Source organism: Bubalus bubalis, chromosome 4 (assembly GCF_019923935.1).
Source record: "Bubalus bubalis isolate 160015118507 breed Murrah chromosome 4, NDDB_SH_1, whole genome shotgun sequence".
NCBI classification, from domain to species: Eukaryota; Metazoa; Chordata; class Mammalia; order Artiodactyla; family Bovidae; genus Bubalus; species Bubalus bubalis.
The window spans coordinates 162,487,115-162,503,227 of NC_059160.1; the positions used below are offsets into that span (position 1 = coordinate 162,487,115).

The following is a 16,113-nucleotide window of genomic DNA, read 5'->3' on the forward strand; positions in this document are numbered from 1 at the left end:
CTCATTTCTAATTATCTGCTCTGTGTCTCTGGGGAAAAAGGAATTATTTAATTTCTTCCACTGAAACTTGAAATATCAGTTCCCTGTGGTGGTACTTTCAGATCCAATTAAATTCTCTCTTATATTTCAGGGTTAAATAGATAAGAAATTATAATTTCATCTTTTCCCCTAAATACGTTTAGGGTAAACACAGTTTTCCATTTTCTTTGTCCACTTGTAACATTTAAAGCTCACTTATATAATCTGAAGTCAAAAAACAATATGATTTGTTAAAATATGTTATTTGGGGTTGAAATACTGTTTAAATTGCAGGAGACAGCCCTTACAAATTGCTTGCATTATTAGCATTTTCACCGTTAATGAAAACATCTCCATCTGAAAAGAAGGAGATTGAATTCTGCTTAGAATATCAGACTGCTTCTGAATCTCCGGGTGGCAGAACCTGGCTGAAAAGCCATTGACGATACTTTTGTACAGAGCCTGGAGAACCGGGAATGGAAGCTGCTCTGCCCCTAAAAACAGAAGCCTAAATGAACGACAGCCTCACTCTTGAGAACCCTAGGGCCCACACTCCCTGGGGGAAAGGGCCCATGTGGTACCCTCACGCAGAGCCCCTAACTGGCCCATGTCAATAACTGTTAGGGACACGTGGCACGCAGGTCTCTGCCAGAGCCTGTCGTTGACCAGGAGCCCCAGGGATCTTCAGGCTTCATCTTGGAAACTCTCCTGAAGAAAATCCAGGCTTAGGAGCTGGTCTACCCTCTCAGGGCTGTCCTCGTGATTACAACTATCCAGGGTCTGCATGTCCTGAGAGAGACCAGGCTGATCAGTGCAGAAAGGAGGACAGATGTGGGAGGCCGCTGGGGCATCAGACAGGATGGCAAAGGCACAGAGGCAGAGACACCGCCAAAGCTTGGGGAGCAGCGGCAGCAAAGGGAGGCCAAGGGGCGATTAGAGAAAGCAGGCACAAAGCCAACCAGCACGCACCTGGATGAGGCAACGCGGGGCAGACAGGGCGAAGGGTGTGTGGAAAGGCTTAGGGAAGACAGGCAGCTTCCTCTATAAACCGCACGCCTGAGGCCCTGCAAGTACCAGTCAGCGCTGAGCGCACAGGACACACGAAGGGTCAGATGCTATAACCCCTGCGTCTACAGGGGCAGTGTAACGTGAATGTCAGAAAGCACCACGATTTGTGAAAACACTGGTTACAAGTGGTTAAAATGCTTTGTTTTGCACCTAGAGGACAGATGGTGCCCCCTAAAATAGCAAATCTTCACCTCGATTTGTAAGTGATCTTGGAATCTTCCCCAAATAGAACAGCTCGTCTCCATGCCTAGGGATACATCACGCTGTGTTTAGAACAGAAATCCTTTTTAAGGCTGTTGGACCCAACTACTTAAAAAGCAAACTTATTATTTATTTCTTTTGGCCTAAAGGAACCAAGAGCATTTGGAAAACTTTGCATTCATCAATCTATGAAGCCTCCAACTCAGAAAACCCTGACCCTCTCAACCATCAATAAGGCTCCCCTTAAGAGACCCTGCTGAACAGCTTCATCTCCCTGTTGGAAATTACCCCAAATCACTGCCCATGCTCCCTCTGTTCCCATCCTGACTTCCCTGTTCCATCAACTCCAGCCTCACTCTGCCTGTTCCATGCTGGGCACGCGGCACTCCAGACTGGACCTCCCCATATTCTTGCTGTCGGCCAGGGCAGGACTGTGTAGTTCACTTCCTCCTGTCTCACCTGCAATGAGATCCGCCCCTGCATCTGACCTGCTCATGATGAATGAGCCAGAAGCTGTTTCCTAGAGATCCTTTGTTTTTTCCCCCCACCATCAAAATATTTATTGGAACCAAAGCAGAGGGAACAGAGCTGTTAAGATGGCAAATCAAAGTGCAGATTGGAAGGTGGGGTAAAGCAAGATGTGGGGTGGAGGGGGCACTTCAAATGCCACAAGAGGGGTCCCTGTGGTCTGGGCTGGAGAGACACCCTTCACCTCACCCTGGCAGTGAAGATCCCCCACTCACTTCTCCCATCTCATATCCATCCTGGGGGCAGCTGGGGTCCTGCAGTGACCCCATAGGGAGGGACCACCCCTTCGATCCACCCATGGCTGCCAGTCAGTCTGTCTCCCTTCCTCATTTTCCCAATAAAGAGGACACAGGGCTTACCTGGCAGCGAGGATCAAGCCAATGCACCTCCCTCCTGCCTGGAGCATCTCTGAATTCCCCAGTCTGTGGGACTGTCTGGGACCAAGGAAGAAGCTGCTGTGTCCTTACCCTCCGCTGTTTTTCTCTTACTGAAAAGACTTTGCCCTTTCCAGGCAGCCATGGGGTTGGCCCAGAGGAGCCCATTCCAGACACCAAGCCAAGCTAGCTCCATCTGCTGCCCCAATACTGGTGTTTCCTGGGGCTCCTCGCCTTGGCCCCTGCCCCTCGGAAAGCAACTCAGCCCCTGGTGATTTCACCTGCCTAACTCAGATTCAGTTCTCACAAGCCAAATCAGACGGGCCCTTCAGATGCACGTTTCTGCATACTTACTAGCCAGCAGTGGGTGGCCTCAACCTAGCTCACTCTCAGTTTCCCTGTGGACGAGCTCCGTCTCTTAGGCTCCCTCTGTCAGTCATGGCCACCCCCTGGACATGCTGAGTTACTCTCCTGGGTCTCACCCCAGAGTTTTCTCCCTTGCCGCATCCAGTTATTAAAGTCTTCTTATTTGACCTCTAATGTCTCTCCATTCCTACTATCCAATTTGGCATCATTTAAAGCCTGTGCAATGGGCTTCCCTGGCAGCTCGGATGGTAACGAATCTGCCTGCAGTGCAGGAGATCAGGGTTCAATCCCTGGTTTGGGAAGATACCCTGGATAAGGGAATGGCAACCCATTCCAGTATTTTGCCTGGAGAATTCCATGGACAGAGGAGCCTGGCAGGCTACAATACATAGGGTCTAAAAGAGTTGGACATGACTGACCAACTAACACTTTCACAAGGCCCATGCAGCCACAAAAGACTGCCTCTTCACTCTGTAGCCTGGTCCTCCCAGAGGGGTCTGTCAAAAGACTCTATATGCTTCACGGACTTGCCAAGGACTAAAGAAAAGACTCTCCAAAAACGCCTGATGATAAAATCACCTAGTGTGCTAAGTCAATTCTTTGTGTCCTACTCTTTGCGACACTATGGACTGTAGCCCTCCATGGAATTCTCCATGCCATGCCCTCCTGCAGGGGATCTTCTTGACCCAAGGATCAAACCTGCATCTCTTACATCTCCTGCATTGACAGGTGGGTTCTTTATCACTAGCACCACCTAAGAAGCCCCTAAAATCACCTAGACTGGATGTTAATATTCAAATTCCAACCCAGGCTGAACAGACTAGACTCTCTAGGGCAGATACTTCAGAATCTGGCCTTGGTGATACTGATCATTAGGTAAGGTTGAGAACACTAGCTTACAAAATCAAGTGGAAATGCTTTGCCATTCAGTACAGTCCCCTCTGCCATCAGCCCAGCCTGCTTCCCCTATACCCACTGCCACCTCCCTTCCCAGTTCAGACTCCAGCAGTCCTGATTCACTGCTGTGGGACACCCTACCCACCAAGATGCCGCCTCATCTCATCCGCTGCCCCACATAAACAGCCAATGGCAGCTGAAGCACTGCCTACTCCTCATCCTCAGGGGCCGCCTATGCATTCACACAATGCTCCATGCACAGCTTCATCACTGCACCCGACACCATGACATCATATCTGCTTCTGTATCTGCCACCCTATAGACAGATCCACCCTGTGTCCCCAAGTTTCCAGCACAGCGAGGTACAGAGCAGGTGCTCCATAAAATAAATCCCCGCTGAGTGAGGAATAAATGAATCCACCAAGCACTCTAGTCCATATGCAATTCACTGAGCCCGGCAAAGCTTCCTCAGCTAAACCGATCATCCTCTGGAGGCTGCCACTCACTCCGTTATCACCTTTGCTACTCTTCTCTAGATCGAATCTGTCTTTCTGCAAATGGGGCTCCCCAAATAGACTGCACAGTGCACACTAGTGTCTCCCCAGCAGACTATACATAACACAGCCAGCTTCCCTCTTAGGGACACCAGGCCAGTTTGTACACGGATGGAAATAACGTGGCTGTCCGCTCTGCCGTATCACCCTGCGGTGGTGGTTCAGTCGCTAAGTTGTATCCAACTCTTGTGATCCCAAGGGCCGTAGCCCATCAGCCTCCTCTGTCCATGGGACTTTCTAGGCAAGAATGCTGGAGTGGGAAGCTATTTCCTTCTCCAGGGAATCTTCCCAACCTAGGGATCAAACCCAGGTCTCCTGCATTAGAGGCAGATTCTTTACCTACTGAGCCACCAGGGAAGCCCCCTGTCACCCTACAGATGAGCATCTAATTTGCCACTGACACCACCGAAGTCCCTGCACGGAGAGCCTCCTATTGACTCTCCACCATTGCCTGTGAGCCGCTTCCCCTAGATGTACATCACTCTGCCATTTTCCAAACTGAATCTCATTCTGTTATATCCTGCTTGTATTACTCACCTCTCTAGATTCCCATTTGCTATGTTTTATTCCTTGTTGATGTTAAGAACATTTCCCAGTTTTGTATTTTATGTAAAGTTCATTACGGTGATATGTGCCCCCTTTTCAAATCATTGATGAAGCAATTAAATGAAATCAAACCTAACACCCACCCTCCTGGAAACCTCTCCAGAGGGTTCCAACACCACATGTCACTTAGGGCTCTTGGATCCAGGGTCTCTGCAGGCAGGGCTCCTGGCTCACTGAAATGGTCACACGGCACAAGCCACTGAAGAGCTGCACGGCATCCTTGCCTTTCCTCCTGCCTCTGTACCATCGACTGACACTGACAAGCTCATGGGATATGGCGGCTTCTCTAAAATAAGACAAGCATGACTCCAGTAACCTAGAGGGTCACACATGTTCGTTCTTCATTGCTTACCGTCTTCTTTGGAAGATGATAACTATCATCTCCTAGAATCACGAGTGCGCCCCCTCCTTGGTCTCATATATATGTGGTTTTCACACAAACCCCAATTTAAATCTTTCCCATTCTTCAAAATCCCCGATTCTCCATCATACTTTAATAATTTGTTCAGTTAAAACATAAAATGACAACTTATGTTTTGCCCCAAATTAATACAGCCTATATTTTTTAGCCACACCCTTTCAGAGATGTCCTCAGGAAAAAACCCAGGACAAACTCATTTATTAACATAGATTTTTTTTCCCAATAATATGTTACTTATTTTTTTAGTCACCTCAACACACATGCTCAAGGACTTCCTCCAATTTTGGAGAAACTCAGAAACACACACAGGACAAAATAAAGCAAATAAAATTGCAGTTGTTGGGGTAGATTGGTTATTTGGTCTGTTTTTAAATTTTTGTTCAGATTTCTCGTTCTGTATGACACTGGGAAAGCACTCTGCAAGCACACGGCTGAGGAGCTGGACTGTGTCAGGAGACACCATCTTAGGGACACGGCAGGAATGTGGCTGGTTGCAGTTTATGCACAATTCCCTGGACACCCCCTTGTAACTCCACCCCTTCCTCTCACACTCACAAGAGCAGATCAAAGTACCAAGCAGTGGGGGAAAGAGATTAGTTTCAGTGTAGTTGCGCAAACCACCTTAAGTTGTGGTAACATGTAACCAAGTAAACGTTCTAGAAGGAACCCAACTTCACTCACTGACGGGGACACACCTGAATAATGGACGAGCCGACAGACTTACTTGAATGCAAGGAACCTTTTTATCTATTCTAATCGGCAGGGAGTTGTTACTGCCCAGAGATTTACTACAGGGCTCCAGAATACACCGGGACATAAAAGTTAAAAGGGTATACGTTAAGATCATATGTTTCAGAGCCAAGTGATAACCAGAGTGGATTCTCTTCTCAGCCTGTGGTCATCTGATTTTTCTATTTTCTGTGCCAAAATACATATTTATATTAATAGTCATTTGTTGTCTTGAATTAATTTGCTTAAAGAGAAAAAGTGCACAACATTTCAGATAATAATCATTCCGTGTTTAAGAACATGAAGACAAGCAAACTCCAAAGACAAATGAAGTTGGACTATCCATGTAAATCCATGTAAATTATTTACTTTGACATATGCGTGCTCAGTTGCTCAGTCGTGTTCTGACTCTTGTGACCCATGGACTGTAGCCCACCAGGCTCCTCTCTCCGTGGGATTTTTCAGGCAAGACTACTGGAGTGGGTTGCCATTTCCCTCCTTCAGGGGATCTTCCCGACCCAGGGATCGAACCTGCATCTCCTGTGTCTCCTGCTTGGCAGGCAGATTCTTCACCACTGAGTCATCAGGGAAGCCACTGGATAACATACAGGATATTAAAAATGCCTGTTCACAACTGAGTTCTGTCCCTTTAACAGCATCACTATTGCTTTTAATTTAAATGACATGTATACAATAAAATTAGATTTATCGTCAGGTTTATTTTGTGGTTCTCTTGATTTTCTACCAGGCCCAATTCATGAGCAAAGCAATCAAAGATGTAATTTTAGCACACAATAACAAGTCTTATTAGAACTGCGATAGGTGGCTTCTTGAATGGAACATCAGTGGTAAAAAATGATAACCATTGGGAAACTCCCTGGTGATCCAGTGGTAAGGACTCGATGCTTTCACTGCCTGGGTCCAGGTTCAATCCTTGGTCAGGGAACTCGGATCCTACAAGCCACACATGGGAACTCCGCCAAAAAAAAAAGGATAACCCTTAAATATAGCATTTGGTAGCTAAGACGTTCCAGAACACGGCCCATGCCTCTTATCTGTTTCCAGAAAAGGAGGGCCACCTCTGGTCCCTTACCCACTTTTGGATGAATTTCTGAGTGAGCTGTTCCCTGAGGCTTGGATCAGTTCCTCTTGGTGATGGATCAGAGCCGCCAGGCTGCCCTACTCTGAGGCCTGGCAATTCACAGCAAGGCACTCCCAAAGTGTGCCTCCTCTCAAAGGCATCCGGCACTCCCCTCCCCAGGCAAAGCGATCAAGGCAGTGCAGACCTGAGCTAGAGGCAAATGAAGCACACAGCCAGTCCCATCTTTCAGGTACAAAACAAGTTTGCCCAGGGGCAGGTTGGCTGGCATGGGGCCAGACACCTTCTGTTCTGACTTTACGTCTATAGCACAAGTCAGTCCCAGCATCCACATAAAGACCTATCCTCATTCTCACGGCCTGGCTCACACAACCGTGGCCCTTAGAGTCCAGAAAGATGTATTCTAGCTCAGTAGGACTGTCCTGGAGGCCACTGTTTGGCCAGCTGGAGGGAGACCCTCTGACTTGCCCCCTTCCCCTCTGCCCAGAGAGAAGACGTATTCTTACCTCTCATTTCTGTCCCCGAGGAACCGTTGGACCAAGCTGTCCACTTATTCCTGTGCTTGCTGATTTCCTGGACTTTGCAGACATAATGCCCTTGATCTGCTGGCTGGAGGGTCAAGACAGAGAGCGTGTAGAGCGCCCCACGCCGCTCCTCAAGGAGGCGCAGCCTCTGCCGGTAGGCACTGCGGCTGAAATTCCCGTAGTACTGCACCACGCGGAGCTTGGTCATCTTAACCATCAGGGCTTCCTGGGAGTCTGGTCGCGCAAAGAACCAGCGCACAGCCAGCAAGCTGTCCTTTCGCCTCTTCTGCGAGACGTGGCAGAGAAGAGTGGCATTTTCCCCCTCCAGGTAGTCGACCACGGGCCCCGGGGACACGGTGACGTTGAGGGCTCCACAGACCTCTGCAGCGAAGACAGGGAGGAAGAGAATGAGGAAGGCCACCGCCACTCCCCGGGTGCGCACACACAGCCTTTTCCCTCGAGCAGCCAGAGTGATGCGCAGGCCAGAGAGGTGGGCCACCTCCACCCCTTCTATGCTCACGCTGCCTTCAGGAAGGAACCCTCCTTGGGGCATGCAGTGGGTCTGGGTGGCCCCCATGTCCTCAACCTGAGAGACGATCCCCTGCAAGTGGGATGTCACCGATCACCTGGCCTAGATGCTTTTCTCTGTTTTCAGTTAGTTGCTGATATTTAAAATTCAGGAGCTTTCACATACAGATTTAAATTTGGGGAAGCTCTTAAAAATATCCAGCTTACCTCAAATCCGCCTTTCCTACCTGCCTCCCCAAGGTCTGCTTCATCACCTCCCTGAGGAGGCAGCGCTGTGGCCCCAGTCCCTGTCTCCGCTATTTCAGCTACAACCAAGGCAGATTATCAGTACTGGTCCGGTGAGTGTTAAACTAGTACCATGCAGCTGGAATGACAGAGGTGCCTCGGTTTCTCACTCCAAGTCTCTTAGGACCATGATCCACGGTCTAACAGCTGAAGTGCAGGAAAAAAGAGCCAATGAGCCCAGGGGTACCAGACTCGCCCAGCAACCCAAAATATGCTTCAGGAAACCAGGCTCAGGTTGAATTCTTGTCCTTTGGTCTCAGGGCTGACTCTCACCAGCCATGGATCTACTCCAAGCTGACATTCGAGAGTGCCACTCCCTGTCCACCCAAGATCAGCCAGCCCAGCTACCCTTGCCCAGGTCTTCTCCCAGTAGACACACTGCACAGTGTCTGCAGGATTACATATTGCAGCTGTGCAGCCCGGGAGCTCACGAGTGCAGCCTCCCCCTGGCAGGCAGAGTCCAGGAAGGACAGGATGCCCAGAGCCTGCTACTGTCCAAGCTGGGCTGTCTTCTCACCAGATCCCACATCATCATCCCTGCGCTGCCCAGCAAGCAACTCCAGGAAGCATGATGCCCTACTGCACGAGCAGGTGTCCCCAAGGTCATCCCAAACTACTAATAGCCCCCAAATACCACCTCCTGGTCACATGAGGGGACTTGGGGGCCTGGATGGCCGAGTCGCCCAAGACTTTGAACCCTGGTCAGCGCTATAGGTAAGCAAGGAGGAAGGATGAAAAAGTGAGTAAATATCTGGTCCTTCCACTGTGAAGAGGCTGTGAGTCAACAAGGTGAGGCCCTGTGTGTGCTGGGGTGACAGGGAGAGTTTAACACAAACAGTATCCTTCATTGTAAAAATTCAGGCAATAAGCTCCTCCTTACATATCATTTCGACATAGTTTCCACTGTTCATTTAATAAACTGAACACCTCAAGAGATACAACTTGAGAGTCTATTTTCTTTTGTTTCTCAGCTCTTAAAAGCCAGGCCACCAGGACACTCCAGGATATTTCAGGATCCTTAACTTAATCACATCCATAAAGTGCCTTTTAAACTGCATTCACAGTTCCAGGGATCAGGATGCAGACATCTTTGGGGGTCATTATTCAGCTAACAGCACTGTGATAGTATTTTGTTACCATTAAAAAAAAATAGATGGAAGTGAATTCAGAAGGAAAAGATGGATGCTTGGCTGGACTCAGCTCATTGTGAACAAGAATGAGGTCTTGTATGTTTACAGTGACAAAGAAAAAGCCACCCAGGGAGACACTCGGGAATGCAGATCAACAGGTACCCAGGGAAGGCACACGCCCCCTAGTAACAATCTCTATCTACACAAGTCACTCACACAGGACAAAGGAGGGGCTGCCCTCACTGTTTCCCTGCAGCTCTCCCACCAGCCCACACACCACGGTATATTAGACCAAAAGCATTTCCCCAAAGTCCGCTCAGGCCCCATGGAGCCCCCTGAAGAGCACAGAAATGCCAGGCTGACCCCACTTTAACAGCTACCCAAGAGTTTGGCAGGCAGAGTGCAGCAGAGATGGAGCAGCTGGCTTCCAGAACCGAAGTCCTGCTTGGCCCGCCCCCAGGGTCTCCCCACTGGAGGCAAGGAGAGCTGGGGAAGGCAGGAAATTGAAACAGCATGGATGGGATGAGCGCACAGCCGGGACCCCACACCCTCGTCTCCTCCTATTAACGCTGCATGAAGGAGGGGTTATTTATAGTGGCTGAAACCAGGAGAACATGCCAAGTGCTCCGGTCCTCATGGGAGGCCAGATTCCATCCTGGAGGCAAACGAGTAACTCTTCCACTTCTGCAGCTCAGGCCGAGTTAGCAGCTCCCGGGAAAGGGAGCAAAGTGCACCATCTTCCCCAGTTAAAGATGGAAACGCCTCTCTGCCTTCAGTTAGCCCCTCTCTTACAAATGGCCCAAACATGTCACTCCCACTGACGTGCCAAGACCCTTGCTATGGGCTGAACAGTGTCCTCCACAAATTCCCATACTGAAGCCCTAATCCCCAGGAACTCCAAATGGGACTGTATTGGAGAGAGACCCTTTAGTGAGATGACTAGGTTAAAATGACGACCTAATCCCCAGGAACTCTGAATGGGACTGTATTGGAGAGAGACCCTTTAGTGAGATGACTAGGTTAAAAGGAGGCCCTTAGGGAGGACCCCGATCCAACATGCTGTCGTTGCTCAGTCACTCTTTTGCGAGCCCATGGACTATAACCCACCAGGTTCCTGTCCATGGGATTTCCCGGGCAAGAATACTAGAGTGGGTTGCCATTTCCTTTTCTAATCCAACATGACTGGTGTCTTATAAGAGGAGATTAGGAAGCAGACACGGACGGAGGAAAGATCACGTAAACACACGGAGAAGACGGCCGACTACAGCCCAAGGAGAAAGGCTCAGAAGACAGCGACCCTGCAGACGTCTGGCCTCTGGGCTGGGAGAAACTAAACTCTGCTGCCGAAGCCCCCAGCCTGCGGCACTTTGCGACGGCGGCCCCAGTGAAGCAATTCAACCTTCCTCCCAGGAAGGCTCATTTCGGCCCTAGTCTTACCTCCAGCCCAGATATTTACACCTACTTTCCACACGAGAGTATGGGGGGGTGACTGAAATGATACTGCCCACAGGTTCCTCGGGGCATTTAGCTTTGTTAAAAGACACGGGGTCTCAGGTTGTATGGTTTCCCATGCAAACAGTGACCTTCTCAGAAAGCCACTGCCCCAGGCAATGCCCTCCCCTCTACACTGGAAATGACTACCTCAAGCCCAGGGAACACAACTCAGCCCAAAGGCAAACAGCTGTGAGAAGTGGCATTGCTCGAGGGAGGGAGAAAACGCAGGTAGAGGACCCAGTGCCTTGCAGACCTCTGCTGAGCTGGATGTTTAAATACTAGAGGAGAGCATCACACAGCTTCTGCCCATGGCAATTATCAGGCCCCATATGGCTCAACCGACTTCCCTTTCACTTTTCACTTTCACGCATTGGAGAAGGAAATGGCAACCCACTCCAGTGTTCTTGCCTGGAGAATCCCAGGGACGGGGGAGCCTGGTGGGCTGCCGTCTATGGGGTTGCACAGAGTCGGACACAACTGAAGCAACTTAGCAGCAGCAGCAGCAGCATATGGCTCAACAGAGAAACTGCAGAGCAGCCAAGAGGCACGCAGTAGAGACAGGCTGACTAGAGTGTGCTGCTGGGGAGGGCCCAAGCCTTTCCCCTCTGGGTCTCAATCTGAACAACAGAGCATCCACACCCTGCAGGCAAAGCAGGCAACAGGGACCAAGCCAGCTACCAGGCAGGAGACGCAGGTGTCACTAGACCCTCTGACATCACATAAGGTAAGGGACTTGCCCTGGGCAGGGCAGAGTCTCCCCTCTCCAGCCGAGGAGGAAGCAGCACTGAAATCACTCTGTGCTGGAGAACTAAATTTCTTGCTTTCTGGTCCTGCACTGCCGGGAAGTGAGGTGGGAGGTAGACCCCCCCACCCCACCCCCACCCCACCTCCTCCACATTCAGCGCTCCGCTTCCTCCAGCTCACATCCTAGCTTAGGCTTTGTTCACTTCATCACTTGACAAATAGTTGCTGAGAACAGCCATGTGCCGAGCACTGCGAGAAGAGGCACCCCTGACCTCAAGGAGCTGAGAGTCGAGTGGACAAGGCACTGGCGGTCAGGAAAAAGACACAGGAGAACGCGACTACAAACAGTGTCAGGTACCACACAGAAACGAAACGGGGCGTACAAAACTGAGAGAGCGACTCTGATCTCCGTGTGTCAGGGAGGAAAGAAACCCTGGGGAGGTGAGGGTGAGTGGAAGGCTGAGGCGGACCTCATGACACAAATTCAGGGCAGCAGTGAGGCAGTGATCTTTGTGGGAGAAGGTTCCACCTGTGCAAAGGACCTGAGGCAGGAGGAGCTAGTGCAGGCTGGAAATGGCAAGATCAGTATCCTCCAGTGAAGCGCCCCGCACCATCGCCCAGGCAGCCACCCAGGTCTGCAGGCAGACCTCCAGGGGACCACTGCACCCCAGTCAGGGCCCCCAGGACCAGTTCTTAAAGGAGGAATATGACAACATGGGCAAGAAAGAGACTGACCCAAAACAGAGGGTCGGCTTCCTGTTGCAGAGAACCTTATTTCTTCAACAAGCACATGTGCCACGCTCATGGGCTGGGCGCCAGGATGCTCAAGGCCCAGGGCCTTGCCAGTGGTGTGGCAGGACTGGGCAGAGAGCCAGGGGTTGGAATCCAACAAAGCCAGGCTGGAAACCTGGTTCTACTAGGAGTGAGGTCCTCAGGGCCTCAGTTCCCTCATCTCAAAAGCAGGAAGATGATGCCTTGCATGGGGAGTATAAGGCTCCAGCAAGAAAGCACCTTTAGGGACTTCCCTGGTGGCCCAGTGGCTAAGACTCTGTGCTCCCGAGGCAGGGGGCCTGGGTTCAATCCCTGGTCAGGGAACCAGATCCCACACGCAGCAGCTAAGAGTTCACATGCAGCCATTAGCACCCGGCACAACAAATATATTTTTTAAAATAAATTTAAAAAGCTACTTTAAAAAAGCACCTTTAAAATACTGATATCTTTGCATGCTCTGAGAACAGGGCAGGTGGAAATAACAGAAAGCGACACACACGGTGATTTATAGGAAGAAGGCTGGGCTTCTCGGGGGCATGATCAGCAGTCATGCAGGGCCTTAAGCTTGGAGGCTCTCCATTCGATTTAATCTCTGCTGTTGCTCTTTTAAAAGCCTAAAAAGTTTAAAATGAAGGACCCTGCATTTCCATTTTGCACTGAATCCCACAAATTACATAGCTGGTTCCCCCTGTAAATAAATGTTAAGTTCCTGTGGATAAGATTGATGGGGTCTAATCCTCTTGTTCCCATTTGGATAATGTTATGAAAAGAACTAAAGCTCAGAAAACAGCCGAAAAGGACTTCAGTATAGCCAAACAGTACACAACCTATTCATCTAGTACTCAACCATCTTCTCTCCCTTTCCCCACTTACCCCCTCCCCACACTTATGAAGTGAGAAATAGCAGCTGCCAGGTACAGGGGAATATAGAACTTCTAACAGAAACAGACACCTGGGACACAAAGGCGGCAAGGCTAGGGTCCCTCTGTTCCAAATGGGCGAGCTAAGCGCTAATGGCTCTGTGCCCCGCACTTCTCTGTCGAGAAGAAACTTCCCCTCTCCTTTCAGGAAGCCAGGAGCCTCTGCATTGATAAGAAATGCAAACTGTGTGTACCAGTTGGCAGTAATCTCGCTTGTACTAAAAGGATAGTCTGAATTTGTGGCAAATAAATCTCTGAAAGAAATATAACTGAATTACTTTAAAGCCCACGGCCCTAGAAGCCAGTGTTTACCGAGTACGAAGCAGAGATCCAGCCTAAAGGGTAACGCCTTCATATCAAGGTGGTCCCCGTAAAACAGCTCTCATCCGGGATGAACACAAGGCCCTGACCCATGATGAACTAACATTTACTGGATGTGAACTCTAGACCAAGTACTGTTCTAAGCACTTTAGTTGTGTTTTCTTAATTTATCCTCATAGTATGTTTATCCCCATTTTACAGACAGGAAGGCTAAGGCCCAGAGAAGCTAAGCCACTTGTCCAAGCTCACACAGAACATGGCAGAGCGGGAATTAGTCACGCGGCCATCTGGCATCAGAGGCGGTTCTCAACCACCAATCTGGACTACAGTGTGGCTTTGAGTAAATAGTCTGCACCCTCAGCTTGCTGTAAAATGACAGGTGGGACCAGGTAACCCCTAAGGCCCCACTTTTCTCCAAAAGGGAGATGTAGAAAAGTGCAGGAGTTAAGAGGCCAGACTTAGGTATAAAGTGGATCTGCCAGGCCTTCTTTAGAGGTGCTGCAACCAGGGGCTGTGGATGAAAAGCTTAAAAGAATGACTGGCATACTGAGTGCGGCACAAGCAGAAGCTGCCAACACCACACAGCCGTGGGCACAGCCAGGGTGACTAAACGCTCTCGAATTCCAGGGGACTTCCCTGACAGTCCGCAGTTAAGATTCTGCACTTCCAATGTAGAGGGTGTGGGTTTGATCCCTGGTCGGGGAACTAAAATCCCACATGCCACACGTGGCCAAATAAATAAAGGCTCCCTAATTCCAGTTCTCAAAGCTCCTGAGGTTTCCTGGGAAAAGCCCCTCTCTGGGGACACCATGGCTGACAGCACCTGAGATTAGGAAACCCGTCGTGGAGCCCAGGGAACAAACACCCTTGCCCCTCTTCTTGCCTCTTGCTGGCTGCTGGCCACTCGAGCTGCCCTGGCCCAACTATCTCAGTCAAACCTCCAGTAACTGTGAGCCAAGACAGCAACAACCGTGAAGAGCATTTCCCACAGGGCCGATTTCAAGTTCACTGGAAACCCCACTGCACTGGTAGCCAGGGGACGAGGGGTAAATTTCTTCCCACTGGGAACCAAGTCCCTCCCCCATCAGACTCGATCTGTGCTGGCTCAAATGCTGGGCCACCCACCCAAATGCTGGAAAATTACTTAACTCTGTTCATCAGCCCCCTTACTTAAAAAACACTGGCAACACAGCCTAGCCAGTAAAAGTGGTCTAGACTCAGGATTCTTGCGTTCAAATCCCAGCTAAACCAGGTATAAGGCTTGTGACTTAAAGCAAGTCAACTCATGGACCTGGCCTGTTTCCTCATCTATAAAATAAGGGATAATAATAATAGCATTTCCCCCAGAGACAAGTGTAACTGAATTAATGTTTGCAAAGCACTTGGATATAGATTTACTCTTGTCATTATTTCTTTGAAGTACTGTGTGATTAAAGGAGATAACTGTAACACCCAATGGGCACCCAGGAAATGTGAGTGCCATCAATATATTTATTATTACTATTATTCTAGCCAACACTGCCCTTTCAGCCTTGGGAGATAAAGAAAAGTCTTCCGCACCTTAGAAGTGGGAGCAGAAACCCCAAATGGAAGCCAGCAGTGCCGGGGGAGGCTGTCCCGAAAGTCGGGTGCTCAGGGAAAGGGGAAAGGGCCCGGCTTCATCCAGCCGAGGATCCCCAGGCCGGGTCATCGCAAAATGCCCGCGATCAAGTCCCCAGACCCCACGGCCTGCGGCAGATGCGGCCCCTTCGGACCGGTCCTCCAAAGAACTCTCCGAAGAGAATTAAAGGGGAGTTGCTGCCCACACTAATCTGCCAACAGCTGTTGGCGCTGACTGCTGGGAAGAAAACAGAAAACAAACCAACACCAGGGCTCGCAGAGTCCTGCTCGCGTCTTCCACTTGGAGGCCTGGCCCCTGGGAGAGAACTGGGCTGCGGAGGGTCCCGCGGAGCGCTGGGGTCCCAGCCAAGAGGGAAGCGAGGAAGGGACGCTGCATCCTGAGCCTCCAGAGGCTCCGCTGAGCTCCGCCGCCTGGACCGACAGACCCCGGCTCGCGGGCGCCGACGGGGACCGGGAGGGGGCGGCCCGGAGGCGTCGGGGCCTCCCGGCCAGGCCCGAGTCCCAGGTCCCCAGCCCCGGCCTCCCCGGGCCCCGCTACCCGAGCCCCACCCCAGGGTCCCCGAGCCACCCGGTCCCGCCGCGCTTACCCGGGGCCGGAGCCCGCGCCAGCAGCACGGCCACCGCCAGCGCCAGGAGCCGCATCTCCCCGCCGCGCCCGGCGCTGTGACGCGGGAGCAGCGCCACCGCCTGCCCGCCACCCGCCCCCCACTCCTCCCCCGACCCCGCCGCCGCGCAGCCCGCCCCGCGCCCGCCCCCCGCCCGGCTCCGGCCCCCGCCCCTCCGGCCGCCTGCCCCGACGCCCGGCCAGGGCTTCTGGGCTGACGGCGAGGGCGAGGCCCCGCCGGCGATCCTCTACCGAAACCTGCAGGCGGCTCATTTCACCACTCCCATTTCACAGATGTGAACACTGAGGTT

At 51.0% G+C, this 16,113-nt stretch overlaps 1 protein-coding gene across 4 annotated transcripts in view; it reads right to left on the reverse strand.

The window, feature by feature from the left end:
• Positions 1–15,913, reverse strand: part of VSTM4 (V-set and transmembrane domain containing 4) — an 81,092-nt gene extending 65,179 nt beyond the window's left edge. For all 4 annotated transcript variants that reach the window (XM_025284909.3, XM_044942413.2, XM_044942414.2 and 1 more), the window contains exons 1-2: positions 15,786–15,913; positions 7,368–7,766 (exon numbers count right to left, since the gene is read on the reverse strand). In XM_025284909.3, coding sequence (XP_025140694.3) covers positions 7,368–7,766; positions 15,786–15,840 — 454 coding nt within the window. In that variant the 5' untranslated portion in view covers positions 15,841–15,913. The remainder of the gene's footprint in view (positions 1–7,367; positions 7,767–15,785) is intronic.
• Between the last annotated feature and the right edge of the window lie 200 nt (positions 15,914–16,113).